Source organism: Anabas testudineus, chromosome 4, assembly GCF_900324465.2.
Source record: "Anabas testudineus chromosome 4, fAnaTes1.2, whole genome shotgun sequence".
NCBI classification, from domain to species: Eukaryota; Metazoa; Chordata; class Actinopteri; order Anabantiformes; family Anabantidae; genus Anabas; species Anabas testudineus.
Window position 1 is genome coordinate 161,166 of NC_046613.1, and position 25,234 is coordinate 186,399.

General features: G+C 39.3%; 1 protein-coding gene across 2 annotated transcripts in view; it reads right to left on the minus strand.

Moving 5' to 3' along the window:
• Positions 1 to 1,004: 1,004 nt before the first annotated feature.
• The window catches only part of b4galt6 (UDP-Gal:betaGlcNAc beta 1,4- galactosyltransferase, polypeptide 6), a 39,988-nt gene continuing 15,758 nt past the window's right edge, over positions 1,005 to 25,234 (minus strand). For both annotated transcript variants that reach the window (XM_026345526.1, XM_033325948.1), the window contains exons 6-9: positions 16,271 to 16,458; positions 15,760 to 15,882; positions 5,118 to 5,219; positions 1,005 to 1,187 (exon numbers count right to left, since the gene is read on the minus strand). In XM_026345526.1, coding sequence (XP_026201311.1) covers positions 1,040 to 1,187; positions 5,118 to 5,219; positions 15,760 to 15,882; positions 16,271 to 16,458 — 561 coding nt within the window. In that variant the 3' untranslated portion in view covers positions 1,005 to 1,039. The remainder of the gene's footprint in view (positions 1,188 to 5,117; positions 5,220 to 15,759; positions 15,883 to 16,270; positions 16,459 to 25,234) is intronic.

Below are 25,234 nucleotides of genomic sequence, written 5' to 3' on the forward strand. Positions count from 1 at the left end.
TTTACTCTGTTCACACAGAGCATCTCAAATGAAAAAAAAGCACAATAAAAGGCAAAATATACATTTCTTTAACTGATGCAATAATTTATGTTTGAAAACAAACTATAGACAGAATAAGTTAAGGCATGCAAACAATTATGCAAATTTTGAGATTTCGAAACTTCTGTTTCTCAATCATTAAATCCTCTGAAAGAAGGTAGCTGCCAAAATAAACTTCAAACTCACTGGAATATAACTGATAAATGCTCGAGCATTTAAAGGCCCATATTTACAATTTTGTGTTCTGTGATAGAGCTTTAAAATGTTGATATTTACATACTGTATACGTTCATGCGGTTTCAGCAGCAGTGCAACAAAACAAACACTTGAGTGACAGATAAGAGTGCTTCTCCAAACATCCTGAATCAAAGAAAATAAATAGCACATATTAAAATAAAAAGAAATACACACAATCACAAATATTACTGTTGACCTTGCTCACATCCTGGAAGTAATAAAAATTATATGTATAAAAAATGAAATGTATAATAGAAACAAGAACTTGTCTGGCGGTTTGTAAGGTGATGGCGATGCATCAGAAGTGAAGCAGTGAGAAGCGGAACAGAGGGAGCTGTGGTTGTGCCACATTAAGGCTTTGCAGTAAACATCTTAGCTAAGATGCTTCCTCCATCCTAAGCTCGTGTCAATTTGTAGCCAGTACAGACAAGAAGGTATGTAGGAACATAACGCACACTCACACAGTCAAACTGTGTGCGTGTGTGTTATGTTCAAGATTTTCCACTATCCCTCTTGATTTTTTCCTTTTTCCTGCTTGGATTTCCTTTTTCTTCCTCAGTATAATTTCTTGGCAGCATTACATGGTGTTCATATCTGTCCCATCAACCTGTACCCCACTCCTTTTCTCTGCCAATTTGCTTTTGATAGGTGAAGGGGGACTAGTATGCCTGGCTGATAGGGAGCTGGATGAACTTGAGCTCTGGAAGAGGGGTTGGGTGGGTTGGGGGGGGGGGGGGGGGGGGGGGGGGTTTGGTGGAGCAGTTCAGTAGTCAGTAATTGGAGCAAGTTCAGGGTACAAGTCCACTGTGATGTTCTTGTAAAGGCTGCTGAGCGAGACGAGAGGGCTATAATGCAGGTTGTTGAGGCCATCCAAGTGTTGACGCTCTTTGGAATACCTCAGCAGTTTATACCTTAAAAATAAAAACACACATAGGTTAAGTCAGGAATAAGATTGGCAGAAAAACTATCTCTAAGATATTTAAACAGTTTACAGCATTACCTGCTGTATTTACACCTGGGATCACACGGAACTTACGCTGACTTTGTAATAGGTGGCACACAGGATTAAGCCAACATAATCTCAGACTACATTGTTCGTTCTACCATGCAGCTCACCCAGGTAGAGACATGGTTTCAGTGCATGTGTGAAAGAACTCTTCTTAGTCACCTGTATATCATTCATTTGATCAAACCACTTCCTTCATTTTTGTTAGTGTACAGCTGCTTCCCCGTTATTGCTGTGGATTCCTGAGTGGAATTGTTGCGCCTAAGATATTGTAGTGATTGCAATAACTAAATGTTTTTGTTACAGTGTGAAGGCTTACATGCCTGACACAACCAAAACAGTCCATTACGTCCACAAACCTCCAAATAACTTTACACATGCAATTGCAATGGCTCAGGTCCCAAGACTGAATGTTCACACCTTCAGCAGTGTCAAGTAAAGCAAAACTAGATTTAAACTCCGACCAAAGAACTTACGGGTATGATAATGTGGCTAGGCACATGCAATATTCAACAGCACTATGTAAAAAAAATATTGTGACCACAAATAATTGATGATATATGCCATGGGGTGTCCGGCTTATTGTGACACTTATAAGTGTTTATTTAAGATGAGGATAAACCAAATCAAAAGAGTGTCTCTAATTGACTTTTATTGTTTAACTAGGAACAAACATCTCTATACAGAGAATGCATTTTATTTCACACATCTATTACCTAATTTTAATTTTTATAAAGATATATTTTAAGGTACAATATGCAATTTAACATCACACTTAAAATCAGTTGACTCTACTCTGACCAGCACTTTATCTAACTACTCCACCAAGTCAATTGGAGGTTCTTTGCCTAAAATGTTTGTAATTCCTAAATGATAAATATTAATTTTGTGAAACCTCTTAAAATAAACACTCCATATTCTCAATAAAACTGGTGTATAACAGAGAAGGTATGATTTAGTCATTTAACACATATTTATTTTGGGAGTAATTTATTTTTGTAATGACATTCAACTTAAAAACTGTTTACAGGCGAGCTAAGGCTGTAATATTTCACCAAATAAATTAATGTTTTAGCATAATTAATAAATGAGCATTGAACAAATATTTTTAGACTACTGTCTTATCAAGACAGTTAATGGGTATTGTGTTGTTATGTTTTTTTAGAGATGATTTGATTTATCTTTTTGGGGCAACCACAGCAATGCAGGTTTAGTATCCTTACTGCACGTGTAAAGCCATGATTGTCTACTCATCTTCGAGTCGGAAGATGTCTATTACATGGCTGGATAGTGCAGTGGTAGACTTGAATTCAAATCCCAGCTGCGGCCTGCCTTCAGTAGGGGTCCTTTCTTCCCCTTTATAGAGGGAGGAAAGAAGAGGTGCAGATTGTGTTGTCATTATTTAAATTTGCCAAGAGTGCAGGAATTTCCATCATTATAAAAGGTATATTTGCACAATATCTGGCCCATATTGGCCTTTTCACAGGGATTGCTTCACTGATCACCAGCAAAATGGTGAGTAGTTTAAATCTACATATATAAAACTATCTACATATTGTAACAATATAAACATGGATAATTAAGCATCTAACTTTTTCTTTGGTAGAGTACCTATTGTATTCTATCAGTCACAGTTTTGCACTGACAAAGTCTCAGATCGTGTCCCACGATCTGTCCATTTATAACCTCCCCCACGCAGAGAGATGAGGAGGAAAGTCATCAAGCCCCAGGGGACCAAACACACCTACAGGCAGACCCAAGGCACCAGGGACCACATTGTGTGCACACTGTCCTGGCATGTTTTAATGGAGTTGTGGAGGATGTCCCCTCTTTCATCATCTACAAAGGGGGCCACTATAACAAGGAAGGGGTCCCTGATGCCGTCTATGGGAAGTCACTGGCAGGGTATATGAACTGTGAGCTGTTCAGGAAGTGGTTTCTCAAGCACTTCCTAAAGTTTGCAGCCCAGGAGCACCCGATGCTGCTTGTGATGGACAGGCACCACACCTTACCTGGATCCAGGTCTGGTGCAGGCGGCACATTCACCTGTGCCTGCCACCACATACATTTCACATGCTACAGATGTGAGTTTCTTTGGACCTCCATGACATATTTTTCTGGTTCTACAGGAGATCTGTCGGCAAAAAGCCACTCTTCTTTGGTTTCCAAAATAGAGTTTTCAAGGGTCCTAAGAGACTATTATCAAAGGATAAAGAATCAGAGGGTTGTGGCTGGGAACAGGAGGTGTAGCCTCTACCCTCTGAAACCACTGGCCATTGCCTGGTCACAGGTCATGCCGTCCTGGCAATGGTGTGGGACATTCCGACCTCTGCCAACGCCATCGGCATCTTCCTGGGCCACGCCTGATGCCACCCACCCACCTACAAATGTCCTTTCAAATGTTTCCCCACCCTCAATACCACCTGTGTATAAAACAGCTCTAGATTCATTTGTAAGACCACACTCGTACTTAAACTGCTTCCTCCCCGTAGATCATTCTGTATATATGATATACAGACACCCTCTACATTTAGGACTAGACTTAAAATTTTTACTTTTTTATAAAGCCTGTTAGAGATGGCTCAGATGACTCGTCTCTTAGTCATGGTGCTATAGGTTAATCTGCTGGGGGACCTCAGATATATTGAGCTCCTCTCCTCTCTCATCAATAAATTCAATTTATTGCTGTTACGAAACAAATTTCACTGTTTCATTACAATGACAATAAAGTCTCTTTATCTTATCTTTATCTTGTGCTGGTGTAAAGTTGAGTTGACTACTCTAACTATTGAATGATGTATTTCAACACCATATGTCAAAATAAGTTCAACGGTGTGATTAAAACAATTAGTGGGTTTATTTACAATTTGAATAAAGCCAATGAAGTCTAATAGTGAATTAAATGCAGAGTTGAGGCAGTTTTCATGAACATCTACATGGGTATTAAAGTCACCCACTATAATGACATTATCTGCACTAAGAACTAAATCAGATCTGTCTGAGAATTCAGTTAAAAAGTAGAGTAGAGTAGGCGACAGAAGGACGGTACACAATAACAAACAGGACTGGTTTTTGTCTTTTCCAGTTTGGATCAGAGATGCTAAGAGTGAGGCTCTCAAATGAATTAAAACTATGTTTAGGTCTGGGGTTGATTAATAACTTTTAGTGGAAGATTGCTGCTACTCCTCCACCCCACTTGCACTTCTAGGAACATGATAGTTAATGTGACTTGGGGGAATTGATTCTCATTCAGATAGACATATTCATTCTGCTGCAGCCAGGTTTCAGTAAGACAAAATAAGTCTATTTGACAGTCACTTATCAAATCATTCACTAACAGGGATTTAGATTAGAAAGATCTGAAACAGTCTCCATTTTATTTTTGTTGTGATTTTACAAATAAAAGTGCATTGAATTGAAATAAAAATGCTAAGTTGAACAAAATTATTGCTCAGAAAACACATAACTATATATACATCAGTCATCCATTAGGTACTCATATCCAGTGCCTGGACAATTGCAGAGGCCCACGATCACAATTTCTAAGGAAACTGTCTAGTCATTACAGCCATCTTCAGCACAGTATGCAGTTTTCCAGTGTTGCATATACATGGATGCACACAAACAGCATTGGTGCTGATTAAGTCCTAGGGGAAACTGCTAACTGTTTTGACTTTTTTACACAAATAACAGGATTTGTTTTAAGGTGTACAGTTTCATCATCTTAGATAGGATGAAAAGATGAAAAAAAAAAATGTATGCAAAATACAAAAGAAAAAATGGACAACTTGTGTTTTCTTTGGCATTGAGATATTAACACACCTAAGATTCTTACCTCCCAAGGAACTGCACCTCTCCTCTGTGGTGATGAGGAATTGATTTGTATTTGCCGATCTCTCCGTCTGGACGAGTGACATTCAGACCAGCATAGTGAACCCTGGAAAGAAACAAGGCACATAGTCAAGCACTATCCACTTGTTTCATGTGCTTCAGCTGAACTCAAGTTGGGCGCTATAAACAACTAATTTGCAGATAGTAGTGGTTGACCTAGGATTTTTAACAGTGGATAACAGAGTAGCAAAAATAAGGTTAGCAACTGTATTTTGATTACTTTAACATATATTATATGATTGTCTTGTCTTTGACCTGCCAAAAGACTGAACATTTGCTTTAAGTAAACTATGGCACAATTTCTTCTTCTCTTTCGCCTTTTCCTATCAGGGGTCGCCACAGCGAATCATACTTTTCCACCTCACTCTGTCATGGACATCTTCTACCCTAACACTAGCCAACCTCATGTCCTCTGTTAAGACATCCATATATCTCCTCTTTGGCCACCCTCTTGTCCTCCTGCCTGGCAGCTCCATCTCCAACATCCTTCTACCAATATATTCACTATCCCTCCTCTGAACATGTCCGAACCATCTCAGTCTGGCCTCTCTGACTTTGTCGCTAACACAGGTAACGTGAGCCGTCCCTCTGATGTGCTCATTCCTTATTCTGTCTAACCTGGTCACTCCTAAGGAGAACCTCAACAACTTCTGTCTTGTAGACTTTTCCTTTGAATCTTGCTGACACTCTTCTGTCACACAACACTCCTGACACTTTCCTCCACCTGCTCCAACCTGCCTGCACTCTCCTCTTCACCTCTTTTCCACACTCCCCATCACACTGAACTGTTGACCCCAAGTACTTAAACTCCTGCACCTTCTTCACCTCAGCCCCCTGTAACCTAACGCTTCTACCTTGATCCCTCTCGTTTAGACACGTATTCTGTCTTACTACGACTGACCTTCATGCCTCTTCTTTCCAGAGCAAACCTCCACCTCTCCAGCTGTTCCTCTACCTGCTCTCTACTCTCACTGCAAATCACAATGTCATCCGCAAACATCATTGTCCAGGGAGATTCCTGTCTGACCTCATCTGTCAGCCTGTCCATAAGCATAGCAAACAAGAAGGGACTCAAAGCTGATCCTTGGTCTAGTCCCACCTCCACCTTGAACTCCTCTGTCTGACCTACAGCACATCTCACCACCGTCATACTTCTCTCATACATGTCCTGAACTACTCTGACGTACTTCTCTGCAACTCCCGACAACCTCATACAGTACCACAGCTCTTCCCTCGGTACCCTGTCATACGCCTTCTCTAAATCTACAAAGACACAATGCAGCTCCTTCTGACCATCTCTGTACTTTTCCATCAACATTGTCAAAGCAAAAATGGCATCAGTGGTGCTCTTACGGGGCATGAAACCATACTGCTGCTCACAAATCTCCACCTTCTTCCTAAGCCTGGCTTCCACTACTCTTTCCCACAGCTTCATTGTGTGGCTCATCAACTTTATTCCTCTGTAGTTGCTGCAGTTCTGTGTGTCACCCTTGTTCTTAAAGATCGGAACTGGAACACTCCTCCATTCCTCAGGTATCTTCTCACTCTCTAGAATCCTATTGAACAAACTGGTTAGAAACTCCACTGCTGTCTCTCCTAAGCACTTCCACACCTCCACAGGTACGTCATCAGGACCAACAGCCTTTCCACTCTTCATCCTTTTCAGAGCCTTCCTAACCTCATCCTTTCCAATCTCTGCTATTTCCTGCTTCACAACATCCACATCCTCCTCCCTTCTTTCTCTGTCATTTTCCTCGTTCATCAGATCCTCAAAATACTCCTTCCATCTTTTCTACACACTCTCCTGGGTTGTTAGCACCTTTCCATGTCTGTCCTTAATCACCCTTATCTGTTGCACATCCTTCCCATCTCTAGCTCTGTCTGGCTAGCCTGTACAAGTCCTTCTCTCCTTCCTTTGTGTCTCACCTAACATACAGCTCATCGTAAGCGTTCTGTTTGGCCTTTGCCACCTCCCTCTTCACTCTATGCTGCGCTTCCTTGTACTCCTGTCTACTTTCCTCAGTCCTTTCTACATCCCAATTCTTTCTAGCTAACCTCTTCCTCTGGACGCATTCCTGTACTTCCTCATTCCACCACCAAGTGTCTTTACCTTCTTTCCTCTTTCCAGATGACACACCTAGCACCTTCCTACCTGTTTCCCTGATAACCTCTGCTGTAGTTTCCCAGTCATCTGGAAGCTCATCTTGACCACCCAGAACCTGTCTCAACTTCTGCCTGAATTCCTCACAAGTTTCTTCATTCTTTAGCTTCCACCACTTGGTCTTGTTCTCTGACTTCCCTCTCTTCTTCTTCCTGACCTCCAGAGTCATCTTACACACCACCATGCGGTGCTGTCTGGCTACACTCTCTCCTGCCACCACTTTGCAGTCACTAACCTCTCTCAAATGAACTCGTCTACATAGGATGTAGTCCACCTGCGTACTCCTACCTCCACTTCTGTATGTCACTCTATGTTCCTCTCGCTTCTGGAAGTAAGTGTTGACTACAGCCATTTCATTTTGTAGACGACTGCCCTACCAACTAAGTCATGGTTGCCTACAAATAAAACTTGAAATTTAAAACAAATTAAATAGACTAGAATATTTTCTATTTGTTTATATTGTCACAGTGCATTTCGCAAGTCTGTGCAACATTATGGAATACATTTCTCTTAACATGCTTTCAAATTAAGTGCTGAGCATGCAGAATGCATTACCTTTAAAAAGGACTTTATGAACTTTTTCAATAACAAAATAGTAAATATAAGGCATAAAATAAAACAATTTAATTGATACAGATTTCACTCAACCCCTGTCAGCTGTCCAATTACAGGCTGATATCAAACCTCCCCTTTATCTCTAAGATTCTTGAAAAGATAGTAGCGGGGCAGCTATGCTCTTACCTACATAGAAATAACATGCACAGACACTATCAGTCAGGATTTAGGCCTCATCACAGCACAGAGACAGCACTTAAAGTAATAAATTACCTTTTATTGGCCTCCGATCAGGGTTGCATCACTATGCTTGTGTTACTCGACCTTGGTTCAGCTTTTGACACCACTGATCATAGCATTCTCCTTCAGATTAGAAAATGTTGTAGGAATTAAAGGAACAACCCTCTCCTGGCTTAGATCCAATTTGACTGATCGTGATCAGTATGTAGATCTAAATGGCGATTACTCTACATGCTCTCCAGGGGAGTTTGGTGTTCCACAGGGTTCAGATTTAGGCCCACTGTTTTTTTTTCTTCTACATGCTTCTTCTGGGCAACATAATAAAGCATGGTATTAGCTTTCATTGCTATGCTGACAACACACAGTTATACGTTTCATCAAAACCAGATGAGATAAAACAGCTTAATAAAGTTGAGCAATGTGTAAAGGATATGAGACTGGATGCTAATTAACTTCCTTCTGCTTAATCCTGATAAGACAGAAGTTCTAGTGATAGGACTACATGCAAATAGAAGCAAGATTTTAGATCACACTGTAACTCTAGATGGCCTTTCTGTTCTATCTAGTGCAACAGTAAAAGACCTTGGTGGGATTCTAGATTCCAGTCTTCATTTGAAGCTCATGTAGATAATGGCGGGATAGCTTTTTTTCACCTCAGAAAGAATTGTCAAAATAAGGAATATTTTGTCACTAAACGATGCAGAAAAATTAGTCCATGCTTTCATCACCTCTAGGTTGGACTACTGTAATGTCTTACTTGTTTTGTTGTTCAACCAGGTGTTGTTCTTCAACCAGGTGAATAAACAAGCTTTAGGTGGTTCAAAATGCAGCAGCGAGAGTCCTCACTAGAACCAGAAGATACAAGCACATCACCCCTATCTTATCTCACTGACTCCGTGTGAAATTTCGCATTGATTTTAAAATACTACTTTTGACATTTAAAGCATTAAATGTAAATATTGACATTTAAAGCATTAAATGGTCTCGTGCTGCAGTATCTGAGTGAACTGCCACTGCCTTATCATACGCTACGCCTACTTCGATCAAAGGATGCAGGCTGCTTGTCAGTACCTTGTATTATGCGTTTGGAGACTGGATTGGTCACAAGCTACTATGATGTCGGTCCTGGCCTCGGCGGACGTCAGAAGCTGTTTCTTGGAGGTCTCGACTCAACGCTTGATAGTCAAGGAATGGAACAAGTCTGCCTGCAATAACTAACTGGACTCCATATTAACTTAAAAGACATTAACTGTTATACTGGACTGCCTGCTGCCTACACAGCATGTAATCACCCATATGAGGATGGGTTCCCTGTTGAGTCTGGGTTCCCTGTTGAGTCTGGTTCCTCTCAAGGTTTCTTCCTGTTGCCTTCTCGGGGAGTTTTTCCTTGCCACTGTCGCCCTCGGCTTGCTCATCAGGGACAATCTGATTATTATGATTCTTACACATTCACTGTTCATGTACTGTTCTTTGGTTGTGTAAAGCTGCTTTGTGACAATGTGAATTGTAAAAAGCACTCTACAAATAAAATTGAATTGAATTGAATTATGAAAACTACAGCTGGGGGCAGAGCTTTTTAGTTTAGTTTGGAAAAAGTAGAATGCATCTATTTCTGTATCACAATGTGAAACTACAGTTATGCTGTAACATTCTACACTTTTATCAACACAGTGACATCACTGTGACAGTATTACTGGACAGAGATGATGAGGTTACTCATAGAATCAGTTTAACTAAACAAAACAAATATTAAGTGTCTACTGAAAGTAAGAACTGACACTATGTTAGAGCAGTTTCATTTACAAGGACGTGTGCACATACTGTACTGCAGGGGTATTCAACTAAAATTTAAAGAGGTCCGGTTACGCAATATTTTTGGAAGCAAAGGTCCAGAAGATTATAATGTCTAACTATTGACTGCGATATATTATTAAGTAGCCTGAATGTAATCAGTACTTGACTGTCAAATCAAATTAATTCAGTACAATTCAAAAACCTTTTGACAAATTTATTGTTATGTAACATCAAAGTGAGCATGTGGCTCAAGATCCTGGTGGACTGGTCATACTGGGCTCTGAGACTGGCAAACTTTCTGTGAATGCACTTCAGATTTGAGTGGGTATGTGTGGTCAAAACCTTTGTGTTTTGTCTCATAATGCCGTTTGACATTGGTACTTTTAATTAGAGCTGCAGTTTCTGAACATATCAGACACACTGGTTTAGTGCTCCCAGTGGGTAATATGAACAGAAAGGAGTCTGTTCATTCTGGATTAAAAACTCTATTTTCACTGCCCCCTCTTCTCTTTTTGGGCATTTCTATATTTATCTCTTCCTCATTAAGTCTCAACGTCCTTTTATCAACTCTTACCTCTTATCTCTCTCCTCTCTGTCGTTTGTATCTCTCCTCTCTTTTGTCTGTATCTCTCTCTCTGTCTCTCTGTTATCACCGTCTTTCTTTATTACTTCCTTTCCAACCTCGAACTTTCTCTCATCTACTGTTGAGTCGCAAATTTTACCGCCTGTGATCCACAGAATCGATTGGCTAAGTGAAGTCACGTGGGATGGCTTAACTCGCATTCAATTGGCCAATGCATTCTCGCGTCCACTAAATAACTTCCGTAAAGATCAAAATAGCTGTGCCGATTAAAATGAAGGTGTCCCGCTAGATTTGGAATCAAAACGTTCGGTTTGGTCTGTAGCTCCGGTTCCGTATGGGACAGCTTCGGGGTCCGGATCCGGACCGCTGTCCGCCTGTTAGTGACCCCTGATGTATAGTGTTAAGAAAGAGTTTCCAATTTTTCTGCATAAATAGTTTATGATATCTGATCTTCACAAATATAAAGAAAATAATAGCATATCCTTTATGTCTTCATTGAACATATCTATTAAACATCCAAGTTGTCATCCGAGTTGTGAGTGATGCCAAGCTTTTTACATCCATAGGCAGCAAAGCACCTCTAAATCATACACATTTCACTGCTGGGATAATACTTTCATATTGATATAGGGTTCTCTTTTTATACCATATATTGTGTTGTGTGTTCTTCCTGAACAATGCTTGTAAAACACAGATGGTGCCAGTGAGGTCATCTCTCACAACTGCTCCAGCATCTCTTTTCACTTTTGTTCAACCTTTCCTTTCACTCTACTCGCCATTAAAATCCGAACTTATTACAGAGATACTCTTACTTCTATAAGTTAACAATCCACTGGGTTTCTTCCACAACTTAATTCAGTAATGGGGGGAAAACTCTAATGCTCCCCCTAATTTGGGCAAAGTAGTTCCTAAGGTGAACTGTGGGATCCAACTGGTAATGTGGACCACTTAAATACTGAACAGTGGTCAAACAAATGCTCAAGGAAGAATTAGGTCTGGGAAGACCCCGTCTTAAACCTCAATAGACACAAGTTTTACTTGTGTTGGAATTGAAATAGACGTTGTTTTTATATTCCACATTGCAAAGCAGAGCACCTATGTTTGATGTACCTACAGCTGCACCATTCCAAATGATTTTAATAGACTAACTTCACATTGAAGAAAAGCAGGGTCTGAATATATTTCAGTGATTACTGACAACTTCACTAAATTTGGCCAAGCCAAGCCCACCAACTTATTGCAAATCATGCAATACTGAAGCAGAGACTATTTTAATTTTATCATTTTACCTTGAAATTTGGTTTTCCTGCTAAATGACACTATGACCAAGGACCATAATTTAAAAATTAGTTATGGACACAACTGTTAAATTCACTGTAGTTGCAAACTCAAAAACGACCACATACTGTCCACCAGGCAACCAACTAAAAGTGAGTAAGTGCTGCAGACCTTGGAAAAAAGGGAAACTGGTTGCGTGAATAAAGTTGTATATGCTTACAACTGCTCTTCTTGGGAGAAAAACTAATTTGTCAATTGACTTGATGTTTGGTATAAAAGCAGAATAAAGATCTAACTCTCCCCAGAAATATACTCACAAAGACTATGGTAAGGGAAAAACATGTGCAGCACTATCTCCAGTTGACAGGGGTTGTTGTGAGGAACATGTCAGAGCCTGGTCGACTATGCTAGTGAGGTAAAGCCTCAAAGAGGAACAGGTAGGGGGAAGATCCTTCTTTGCAGCATGTTGCTATTTTGTAAAGCCCTGTCACTGGTTGAACCCATTTAGAGGGGGGTAGGAATCATTTTGGCCTTGACTGTATAGTGTAAGTCTCATGGAGGAGACCAGAAAATTTAGTCTGAGCCAATGTGAGAAACAAGGTGTGCTCGCCCAAGATGTGATATCGATAGCTTGTATGTTTTCAACAAGTCAGCAAGTGAGTTCAATTTTAAGACTGAGTTAATAATATGGACTATTTTCGTACTATTAATGTGCCCCAGCCTAGATGGTTTAACAGACCTTCAAGTACTGCAAAGCTAGAACAAAATCTAGTCATGATGCCATCAACAGCTTAACCCAGGAATTTTGCTGAGCAAAACAATATACTATGGTCCGTAATGTTAAGCTCTCCCATCCCAAGATACTGAATGACTATAGGCCTGTAGCATTAACCTCACTGGTTATTAAATGATTTGAGAAATGGAATACATTAATGTGTGACATTAATCAACCCAGATCCCATTTTAGATCTGCAGGATGGCCCCCTAACATCATCTCTAAGCACCTGGTGGAAAGTGGAAATCATATTTGTAAAATTTAACAGCATTTAACACCATTCAGACCCACCTAGTGGTAAGGAAACTAATTAAACAGTTTGGTTCTTGGTTGGATCTCCATTAAAATGTAATCAATAATAATAATAATAATAATAATAATAATAACAGTTTTTTTTATTTTTGGGTGCCTGTCATCACACTCAAGGGCACCGTGCAAATAAACCTAACCTGCAGATTCAGAATGAGAGGGTAAATGGACACTTCTCAGACCAGACCACAGTAGTAACTGGTCCACCATAGGACTGTGTTCTCTGTCCTTATCTATAAACCAACATTATCTATCCACAATTTTGGGCATCATGTACCAGGTTCTGTCAGCACTGTAATAAATGGCCAGGCTGCAGAAATAGTCAAGTACTTAAATTACTGCAGACCCTCTCCAAAGCAACCGGTTTTAGGCCTCTCAGTCAGCGAGGCTTGGACCAAGTCTGAGAAGGGATTAGGTCCCTGAGACACAACAATGTCACTGCAAGTGCAAACTTTGAATAGCAACCTTCAGAGTCTGGTTTATACAAAAACAGAAAAAAAGCGCTTAACTTTTTTGTGTATCCTAGAGTCAAATAAATGTACCACAATGACTAAAAATATGGCCACTTTCAAAAACTGGTCCTTGAAGTTGAATGAGCTTGTACATTTTCATGCTGAAAAACTGTGTAGATCGTCGTGAGCGGCAAATTATGCAGCAAATCTTTGTGGATAGACCCTCTTTAAAAATGAGTTTTTCATGTGGTGCTTTTATAACCCAAGAATGAAGTAAAAAAAACAACAACATGCACTACGAATGAAAAAGATACAGCAATAGGATCACTGAGTTAAACACTGACACAAAATTATAATGGTAAAACTGTTTCACACAGTGTCTCTAGGACATCCATATTGTCCCACCGTGTAATTACCCCAGAAACTCCTGCTTTAGGATCTGAGAGAAGCTATTGTTCTGATCTAAACCAGTGTTTTTTGATCACAAGATGTAACAGTACACAAGACTATATAAGAAATCAACTAATCCCTCTTAAGCAAGCACTAGGCAATAGTGGGGAGGTAAAACACTGGATCTATTATTTGCAAGTGTCAAGGAAGCCTATCTATCCACTACTCTGCAGGTCAGATCACTGACTGGTCTTACTGCAGACCTGTTATAAATCCAGTGTACTGAAACAACCTGCAACCACCATCACAGTCAGGAAACGGGCACCTGAGTCTCTAAGGGACTGCTTTGAATGCACAAATTGGAACATATTGCTGGAAGCAGAAGAGAAGAGCATGGACATTGACAGACAGGTTGACTGTAACAGGGGTCAGGCTGCAGTTATAAGACTGTGCTGTGGGAAGGCTGGTGCTTAAGGACTATGCTGCTCAACTATGTGAGCCTCTACAGAGAATATTCAACCTCCTCAGTCTACAATTGGCCATGGTCCCAGCTCTGTGGAAAACATCTCTGTGGAGGCAGCATAAAGCAGAAGTATGTAATGCGGCTGGACAAAGTGCAAAAAGCCTGCACAGCCAATGTGAGAAACAAGGTGTGCTCACCCAAGATGTGATATTGATAGCTTGTATGTTTTCCCTAAGTTTGCAAGTGAGTTCAATTTTAAGAGATTAAGTGAGTTAATAATATGGACTATTTTTGTACAGACTGGTATGAGGTTGGACTTGCTGGTGGCTGTGGTTGAGAAACGCACACTGAAAACAAAGAGACCATCCTAGAATACACTGACCATCCCTTACACAACATCCTGATGGACCAGAGAAGCAGCTGCAGTGGATAACTCACCTCTTGCAATGCAGGGCTAAAAGATACAGGAGAACCTTCTTCCCATCTCAGCCATCATGCTCTACAAGACCCTAGTCAATGGCAGATGATTACTTACAACTTTCACTATCTTCCTAACTGTAAGACTACCTGAATTTACCTTCTGGAATTTACAAAACGTATCTTACATTATGTGCTGCCTTCTAGCTTTCTCTTTAGGTGCCCACAAGTCAGAATCAACAGCAACAAACGATCGAAAATGATGACAACACTGATAAAAGTGCCAGCAAACCCCCCAATCTGGAGGAAAAATTTGTGGTCCCTAACCAACCTTCCTCAGACTGATTAAGCTACTTGGGTGAGTTGTGTCCAGTTGGCAAGATACTTGTCAATAACTCCACCTGAGCTTCTTTCCATTGACTCCCTGTGAAATCTAGAATAGAATTTAAAATCCCTCTCCTCACAAATAGAGCACTTACTTATTAAGCCCTATTATATCTTTGAGACCTTATAGTACCATATTATCACAACAGAATACTTCACTCTCTGAGTAGGTCTTCTTGAGTAGGGTTCTTAGAGTTTCCAGATGTAGAATAGGAGGCAGAGCCTTTATGTATCACCTTTTTCTCTCATGGAACATACTCCCAGTTCAGGTTTGGGAGGCAGACGCACTCTCTCCTTTTAAGACTTTACAGCTTATTGTCATAGTTGGCTTAGGTGACTGAACCATCTCTTGGTTATGCTGCTATAGACTTTAGGATTTCACTCTAAAATCCGAATATGTATAAGTTTCACGAAAGAAAATGTTAACGGAAACCCAAGCAACAGCATTAGATAGGAAAACATCCAGAGGGACACAGCCCAAATCTCAAAAGACCAAAATAATGTTGAAAAGAAGAGTAGGGTGGAAATATTCTGGCTAAAGTCCGATGGAGAAGTGGCGTGCACTGCAAACTGCATTAAATGCATTTATATTAATCTTTTCACCAGCTAAAGCTGTATCATGCTTAGGAGCATGCACAATGTAAGACTTTGCAAAAGACACAATAACATGCAAGACCGACAAACAACCCTGTATACAAGGTTAACAAAAAGTATAGTGAAGTGTGGTAAGATAAAGTGAATCTTATATTCTGAGTTAACTGTATTTCACCCTTCCATAGACTAACCTGTTCCACAAGTCATCATCTTCTCCTCCCCAACCCCAAAATGCATTGGAAAATCCATTAACCTTGCGGAACTGCTCCACAGTGAGTCCACTCACACCACCAAAAAACTCACTGTATGGAAGACTGGAAACAACAACAGATATGTGTTAAAAATAGATCTGTATCTATTGTTGTAAGCTGAAATATGAAACATCTATGTCATGTATATTAGTGCACCTGAAAGAAACAGAATATGTTGAAAAAGTTAGTTTTTTGTTTCATAAAACTCCTATATACAGTATTATACATTCATTACACTTAAGTGAAATATCTCAAGATGTGTTTTTGTTTCATCTTAATTGTGAATGATTTCAATCATTATGGTTTACAAATCATAAAAATCAGAAGTATAAGAAAAAAATAGATTTTCTTTTAAATGCACTAGTAGTTTTATCTCTGGATTAGTGGAAATGTCTTTAGTCTAAAGAAAATATGTGTGTGAGCAGGTAAAAATAAAGTATGACACACTCACATGTACATGTATTTATCCAGCTTGGCAGCAAAATGACGGGGCATCTGACCACAGCCATAGTAATTCCGGTTGTTCTCTGGGATGTGGTCAACATCATGGAAAATCAAGCAGTCCCAGTCCAAATCCTTCATTGCCTCAAGGAATCCCACATTAAACAGCATTGCTCTGTTGAAGGGTTGGCTCCCACTCTTAACACACAAACACACAGTCATGTCTCACTTTAAATGTATCCACTGACATGATGCATTCCCTAGACCCTTATCATAACCCTTACCCTTATTCCTAACCCTAACCTTAACCAAAGCATTATTTTAACCCTAATGCCTAATACCTTACCTGGACTCTCATAATGATCCGTGACATCTGGCTAAAATATCTTCATAATAATAGTGAATGGTTTAATAATACTGCAGAGTTAATGAGTATGATACTCAATACTGTTGCCCCGCTCAAAAGGACAAAGCACTTCATAATGCTAGAACATATACATCATTGAGAGATTTTTTTAGAAATTAAATAATAACCATTTGCAAATACATGAAACTTGCATGGATGGGTGTGGACATACAGTACAATAGCTCTAGATTTGTTTTGTTTGAATTCAGTATTACGTAATCCATTTTCACGGATGCACTCTGTCCTATCTCCAGTGGATCAGATTTGGATATTGTGCAGAGTTGTGCATCCACACATGCAGCACACAGCAGGAGAATGTCTGGTGACATATGTTCCCACTCAGGGATCCATTATGTTTTTTTGAACACCGCATCAGTAGAGCCAGTTACATGACTGGAAATTATGTGTTATGTTTTCAACTTCGGTTTCCTGTAGGAAAGAAGCATGATCCACAGCTCCTAAACTTGTCATGTCACCATTGCATGTCATTAACTTTGTATTTTTTTTCTCTCCCATAGTTGTGCTTTTTCTGTCTCCCTTTCTCTTTACTTTAATTACTGTGACAAACAACCTGCCCAGTACTTAAAGTGCTTGCTTTACACCTCTCTCCTCTTTTCACTCACCACAACCGGTCAAGGCAATTACATTGAAAAGTATAATATGAATTCAGTTCTATTAATACATTGGTCTTGTAGACTGCTAGACTTCAGGTAGTGCAGGAGTTGATTACATTTAAAGCTAAAGAGCAGCGTAAGAATTGTAGTTTTAGAAGTAAGAGAAGATATGTTCAAGACCCCAGAGTGTATCTAGATTTAATTGGTCAGCGATGAGAGATTCCAGATAAGTTTAAAACTAGACATGACGGGGTTTCAGGATTTGACTCTATTTTACCTTGTATAGCTGCTAAAAAGAATACTGAGTTGATTAACTATATTGTTCTATCAACAGATATTCATTAACTGCACAGAGGAGGCTATAGGGTTACAACTAGTGCTATGACATGGCAAAATCTTGAAGATTTGAAGAAAGACGGCTGTATACGCTCTAATAGGAGAATATAGATATATAACAGGACATACAGCTCCAGATGTTGCCTTTAACAAGACAATAGAGAAGCTTAGGGCTTTGAAGGTTCAAGTTAGAGACAATGCTGGTAGTGATGCAGATCTGAGCTAAATAAGTTGAATATGGAGAATACCACTAGTGGCTAGAGGCAGGGTTTAGTTAGACTAGACTAGAAGCAGACATTTCAGATGGCAATGATTAAGCAGGGAGTAAAGCAGGGAGTCACTACAGAAGATGTTTATGTGAAAATGCTGTTGACAAATGTAGGAACTGATTCCATCTTTTATTTCAGAGCCATATACCAACACAGAGGAAGGCAGTTATTTCAACGTTACTCCAGCACAAGTGGACTATTTTGTTAATAGTACTAGTGCTTCACTGGGAACAATACTTGATACTGTTGCTCCTCTAAAAAATTAAGCTAGTGAATCAGAGGAAGTTAGCTCCATGGTACAATTCACAAATCCGTAGCTTAAAGCAGAAGGAGGTGGAAGCTGGAAAGGAGGTGGCGTTCCACCAGTTTAGATGAATATTGCCTAGCCTGGAAAGATAGTTTAATAATATATAAAAAAAGCCCTCCGTAAAGCTAGAACTTCATAATACTCCTCATTAATAGAGGCAAATAAGAAAAACCCTAGGTTTCTTTTCAGTACTGTAGCCAGGCTGACAAAGAGGCATAGCTCTGTTGAGCCTAGTATTCTGTCAACTCTCAACAGCAATGATTTCATGAATTTCTTTACAAATAAAGTCATACCTATTAGAGAAAAAATTTATCAGATCCTCCCTGCATGCAGCATGGACTGTACAACAACTCTAGATTCATCTGCAAGACCACGCTCGTACTTAGACTGCTTCCTCCCCGTAGATCATTCTGAATTAATTTCATATATGTCCCCCTTAGGCAATATTATTAGGAAACACTGTACACTGTAAAGACTATAAATTGTTATGCACATGATACCCAGCTATACTTATCTATGAAACCAGGAGAAACTAATCAATTAGTCAAACTTTAAGCATGCTTAAAAGACATAAAGGCCTGGATGTCCTCCAATTTCCTTCTCCTAAATCCAGACAAAACAGAGGTTATACTGTTTGGGCCTAAAAATCTCAGAGACACTATGTCTAATCACGTTCTCACCCTTGATGACTTAGTATTGGCCTCAAGTAATACTGTAAGAAATCTCAGAGTTATCTTTGATCAGGATATCTCCTTCAATTCATACATCAAAGAAATCTCTAGAACTGCCGTTTTTCACCTGAGAAACATTGTTAAAATTAGGAGCATCCTGTCCCAAAGTGATGCTGAAAAACCATCCATGATGGTCCATGAATTAGTTACTTCCAGACTGGACTATTGTAATTCATTATTAATAGGATGTCCCAATAACTCCTTAAGAAGCCTCCAGTTAATCCAAAATGCTGCAGCCAGAGTTCTGACTGAAATTAACAAGAGAGTCATATTTCTCCTACGTTAGCTTCTCTCCATTGGCTCCCTGTAAAATCCAGAATTGAATTTAAAATTATTCTCCTCACTTATAAATCCCTTAATAATCAGGCTCCAACTTATCTCAAAGAACTCATAGTTCCATATCTTCCAAGCAGAACTCTACGTTATCAGGCTGCAGGTTTACTGGTTCCTAAAGTTTCCAAATGTAGAATGGGAGGCAGAGCCTTTAGCTATCAAGCCCCTCTCCTGTGGAACCAGCTCCCAGTTCAGGTTCAGGAGGCAGACAACCTCTCCACATTTAAGACCAGACTTAAAACTTTCCCTTTTTAAAAAGCTTGAGGTAGAGATGGATCTGGTGACTCTGAACCATCTCTTAGTTATGCTGATATAGGTTAGTCTGCTGGGGGAACTCTACTGACAAACTGAGCTCCTCTCTCCTATATCAATGCAAATGCCACCATTGCATGTCATTAACTTTGTGTCTTCTCTCTCCTGTAGTTGTGTTTCCTCCTCTCTCTCTCCCTCTCTCTCTGTACTTTTCTGCAGGTATCCTCGACTTGGAGCTGTACATCTCCAGAATCCAGTTGACCTGCCCAATGTTCTTGCTGCTTGTTGTTGTCTTTATTGCCTGCTGTTCTTTTCTCTTTTCTCTTTCCACTAACCCCAACCGGTCGAGGCAGATGGCCGCCCACTATGAGCCTGGTTCTACTGGAGGTTTCTTCCTCTAAAGGGAGTTTTTGCTCTCCACTGTTGCCTAAAGCTTGGTCAAATGGGATTGTTGGGTTTTCTCTATAATTTTTTTTTGTATAAATATTCTCTGTAAGGTCTTAAACCTTGCACTGTAAAGTGCCTTGAGATAACTTCTGTTGTGAATTGGCGCTATACAAATAAAATTGAATTGAATTGAATTGAATTGAATTGCTGAAAGTGTTTTTGCTCATAATTTCTGAACCATAAGTGGTAGAAATATCATCTCTTTTTTCTTGTGTTACTTTTTGTAAGTGGGGCCACCGTCTGACTATTTTCCAGTAATATCAGCTGCAAGGAGCTGTGGCAGCTTGCTTTCGGTAATCACACACATTTCCTTTAGAATTCTAGATGTTTGATTGCTGAAAACAATCATACTGTGTTGTTTTATCTATTTATTATCATTATCATTATTTTGTTATTATGAACTAAATTTGTCCCGCAAATAATTCCTAAACACTAACACCTACAAGCATGGTTCCTTTGCTCAACTATGAAGCTTAATGGAAGTGCTTAAAAACTGTGATTTTCTAAAAAACTATAAATGCTACAGTGATGAAACTTTGTGGAGAGCTGCCCAATGCTGAAATGCTTCACATACTACAAACATGTCTCTACAACACCACCTTGTGGACAGTTAATATAGTTTTGTATCTGTCTATTTCGACTTCTTTAACTCCAAAACCATGAGGGTTTCTCTTTAACTCAGGTTCCTGGGATGCTTCTGAAACTCTGAAATTGGGACTGCTCGCTTTTTTTGGACTAGATTTTCTGCCATCTTGAATTTTCTGCAAAACACTCTTGACTCCCCATTCCTCATACTTCATCAAAACATCTTCAAATCTGGTACATACCCCCATTTGGACCACCCTAAGGTGAATGGACCAACCACTCTGCAACATGTCTTACTGTTGTCCTGTAACATCCTGTTGAAAATGTGTGGGCAGGGATTAGGAATGTCATTGGCGTACCTCCTCAATACAAACTTTGCTTTATATTGTAGAATAGTGCTTCATGTATGCCTGTCTTGGTAAAGATTCTCAGTCATCCAAGTGAAGTTATCTGGAAGTTGAGTCATTGCAACTAACACCTCCATCTCTGTTGAGCCTTAGACACAACCTGTATTCTCTGTTGAGCCTTAGACACAACCTGTATTCTTTTTAACATGCTGCTCTTTCATCAATCTCCCAAAAATGATGTTCAGTTCACATTTGCACCAGGTTGGACACACCTAACGACCCACTTTAGGGGACAGCTGCAAAGAGCTGTGACAACTTGCTTTCAGCAATGACGTGCATTTTCTTTAGGAAATACAAATTCTAGTTATTAATGATTTTTACAATGATGTGATGAGGTTTTCTTTGTGTGTTTGATGTTTATTTAGATTTAGGATGCCTTACGTTTTTATTGCTTCAGCTTGTTCTGTAGTCTTCTTGACTATGGGAAGAGGGAAAACATGTGTCACAGTAACCTAGCCTAGCCAATAAAAGTGGGGATTGACTGTGTAAGAGTTGGATTGACGAGTCAAGATAAAGAAGGAGAAGATGAGAACCTCCTTCTGGTTAGTGTAGTGGTAAGATCACCGCCTTCCATGTGGGAGACCGGGATTCAAATCTTAACTGTGGGACCCCTCCGGTCAGTCGCTTTGGATAAAAGCGTCAAATGACTAAATGTAAAAGTAGATAGTTTAGGTTGGGATACGATCCAAATTGCAGTCAGGAATAAACAACAACATGAGGAGAAACAGGCTTGGATAGTCATGTAGAAAAGGTTACCAAAGAGGAAGTCAGGAGTTAGTGAGGAGTAGAGATGGGAAATTCGATCTTTTAATAGACTCAGATCAGTGAGTCTCGAACTGTAAAGTGAACAAATCATTTTGAGTCATTTCGTTCATTTTACAGCGGGTGGCGGTGTAACCCTCTAGTGGGCGATGTAAAAATGGCCGCAGTTCTCAGATACTATATATTGAAGACATCATGGTTTGTTCAGCTGACAAATTATAATACACAAAATGCCACAAGCATTCAAACCATGTGAAAACATAGGAAAGCAAATCCACACCACAATAAAGTGACTTGTGTCCTGCATCCTCCCTGATATTGTTGTTAAACAGCGCAGCAGTGACTTTGTAGCTGTCACATGACAAATGAACAAGAGCCCGATCCGCAAACAAGTGTACTGCTGCCACAGCCTGAGCTGTGAACGATGAACAGTGAACGAGAATGATGAACGATGAACGAGTGTACTGCTGCCACAGCCTGAGCTGTGGCCGATGAACGAGTGTACTGCTTGAGCTGCCTTTCACGTGACGGCTGGTAGAGGACGAGTGAAAGTAAAACTTATTTTGACAATTTGTGCGACTTTTAAAACAACACGTAACAAGTTCCCGAAAATATTTACATGGTGCATTTATTGTGTCCAAAACGTGATATTATTATTATTATTATTATTGATGTTTTTGTTGTTGTTATTAATAATGTTACATTTTATTATTTTATGGAAGAGAATAGCAAAATTAACATGTTGATATAATTTTCGAAAGTATTTATTTACGAACATAATTTATTATATAATATATTATATTATTATATACACAAAATCACTACACACATCTACAAGAATCAAAGACCACTAATTAATTATGATTCCATGAATAAATAATGTATGTCGGGAGTAAAGGTGACTTTGTACTCTGTCTGGACAATTTGTACCATCTTATAATAAATACTAATGTAAACTGTATTGATTGTATGTGCTCGATTCTGTGCTACCACACCTTCAGATGACTTTTGTTGTGACTTGGCACCTTACTAACAAAAAAACAATGGAACTGAAACAGAATTTGTGCCCACAAGAAAATAAATACATATGCACACACCCACCTACAAACCTAAAAAAATACAATAAAGTAAATAATCAAATCCTTGTTTTCCCCAAGGAGATCAATAAAGTAAGTAATTTTAACTGCACAGAATTCCTTCCGAACAACACTTCCAACTGCACCTCTTAACTTTACTGTCAAATACCACTCTATAGTGCAAATCCCTGTACTGCACCCAGTGGAGGGAAAGTTAGAGAAGAAAGAGAAAGCATATCCGCCAAGCTCTCAGAACACCTTTGCTTTTTTCTTGTTGTAGATTTTTACATTTATTACATACTAAAATCTCTATAAAATGCTAATTTTACTACAATTAAAAGAGAATCCACAGCATTACACAGTGATTGATATTAGATGGAAAGGATGTGGCATTCCACTAATTTAGATTAATTTTGCCAAGCCTGATAACAGTTTATAAACATATTTTTTTAAAAGCCCTCCATAAAGCTTGAACCACATATTACTCCTCATTAATGAAGGGAAATAAGAACAACCCCAGGATTTCTTTTTAGCACTATAGACAGGCTGACAAGGAGTCATAGCTCTGATGAGCCTAGTATCCCCTTAACTCTCAGCAACAATGACTTCATGAGTTTCCCTACTAATAAAATTGATAACATCCTTTCTTCATCTGGCATTGCTTGCCCATTTGTCAGACCTCACTCATACTTAGACTGCTTCTTCCCCGTAGACCATGATGAGTTAATTTTAATAATTTAATTAGTTCCTCTACACCATATGTGTCAAACTCACGGCCCGCGGGCCAAATCCGGCGAGATCACTTCTATATTATTGTTATTAATGGCCCGGCAATATGAAGCGCTGGTAACACAATAAACTACAGATCCCATAATGCAGCGCTTCAGCTGCCTTGCCGAACATATTCTGCGTTAATAAAGTCTAGTTTATGATGCTGCAGGTTATTATGAAGCTAGTCCTCACGATGCCAAGTAATGTTGAACCATATCGTTACAACAGTGTTCGCAAATACGCACTTTGCTGATAAACTTCGCAACCCATTTGCCGTCGATGTGGAAACTGCACCTGTGCAGATTCAGATGGAGCTGATTGAGCTGCAGTGTAATGACTCAAGGTAAAGTAGGACACTGCAGGACCCGCACAGTTCATTCACTCCATTCCCGCAGAAATGTCCCAGCTCCGGCTCGAACCTTGTTTATGTTTGGTAGCACAAATCTTAGTGAGAAGCTGTTCTCAGTGATGAAGACTAACAAAACAGAACACAGGAGTCGTCTCACTGGTGAGAACCTACAGTCCATCCTGAGAATCTCCACAACACAGAACCTCAAAACAAATATAAACGAACTTGTTGACAAAAACAGATGCCAGCTCTGATAAAAATTACTGAAGAGCAAAGACTGAATGATTTGATTTGTTATTGCTGAAAAGCAAACCTGTATTTCCAGGTTTTGTTATGCAGCATGTTCATATTTTGAATTTGTATAATTTTGACAGGATATATTTTTATGGAGAGCAAAAGCTTTTGGGATATTTAAAATTTAAGTTTATTTTTATATAAAATGACATAAGATGTCTGATAGCACGTTGGAGAAAAAGCAATATTATTAGCAATATTATTATTCTACCAGCCAGCGAGTCACTTTAAGCTAACGACTGTATGTATGGAAAAAAAGTCTGGAAATTCCAGACGTTAATTTTCATTTTTTAACATATTTTCTCCATTTCAGTGGCAACGAGATCAAATTAAGGAATTAAAAAAATCGAGACCCGTGCAGAGCTGTCTGGAAAAAAAACCTTGGATCCCCTTCCTGCGCCTTATTCTGAAGAAAACAAGCTTTTATTTTTTGCATTCGTCGATTCAGCTTCCTTCCCCGACGGATGATGGCCGAAGGACGAGACCGGCGCATGGAAACATCGTCACGTGATGTAATTGCTCCCTCTTAATTCCTTTTAGAAAAAAAAGTTTGTATTCATGTCAACAGATCCTAAACTTTACTCTACACCTGTGAACACTGTCACATGTTCAGCCTCTTTAAATAATTAGTCACATTTGATTTTTTTTTTTTTTTAATGGACGAAGAACTGAATTTCACATATTTAAGTTTTGGTGGGCCTGTGGAAGTTGACAAATACACATACCTTTATGTTATGTGTTTTTATTATTATTATATATTCTAATACTCTGCAGTAATTCTACTACTGTGTGTTTGCTCTGGAAACTCCCAAGTCCTCCATGAGTCTATGTACATTTTCATTGCTGCTTTGTTACTGAACTCTGTTCTTCTCAGGCACTAATATCTAGTGCCCGAGATATCTCTTCTCTTATCGTGTTCCTGAAGAAAGGAGATCATTTTTCAAAATCTTGCATATGGTGAAAAACTACCAAGAGCTGTTTCACTTTGTGTGTATGTGTGAGAAGCTCAGCAACGCCCTTATGTCAACATTGATC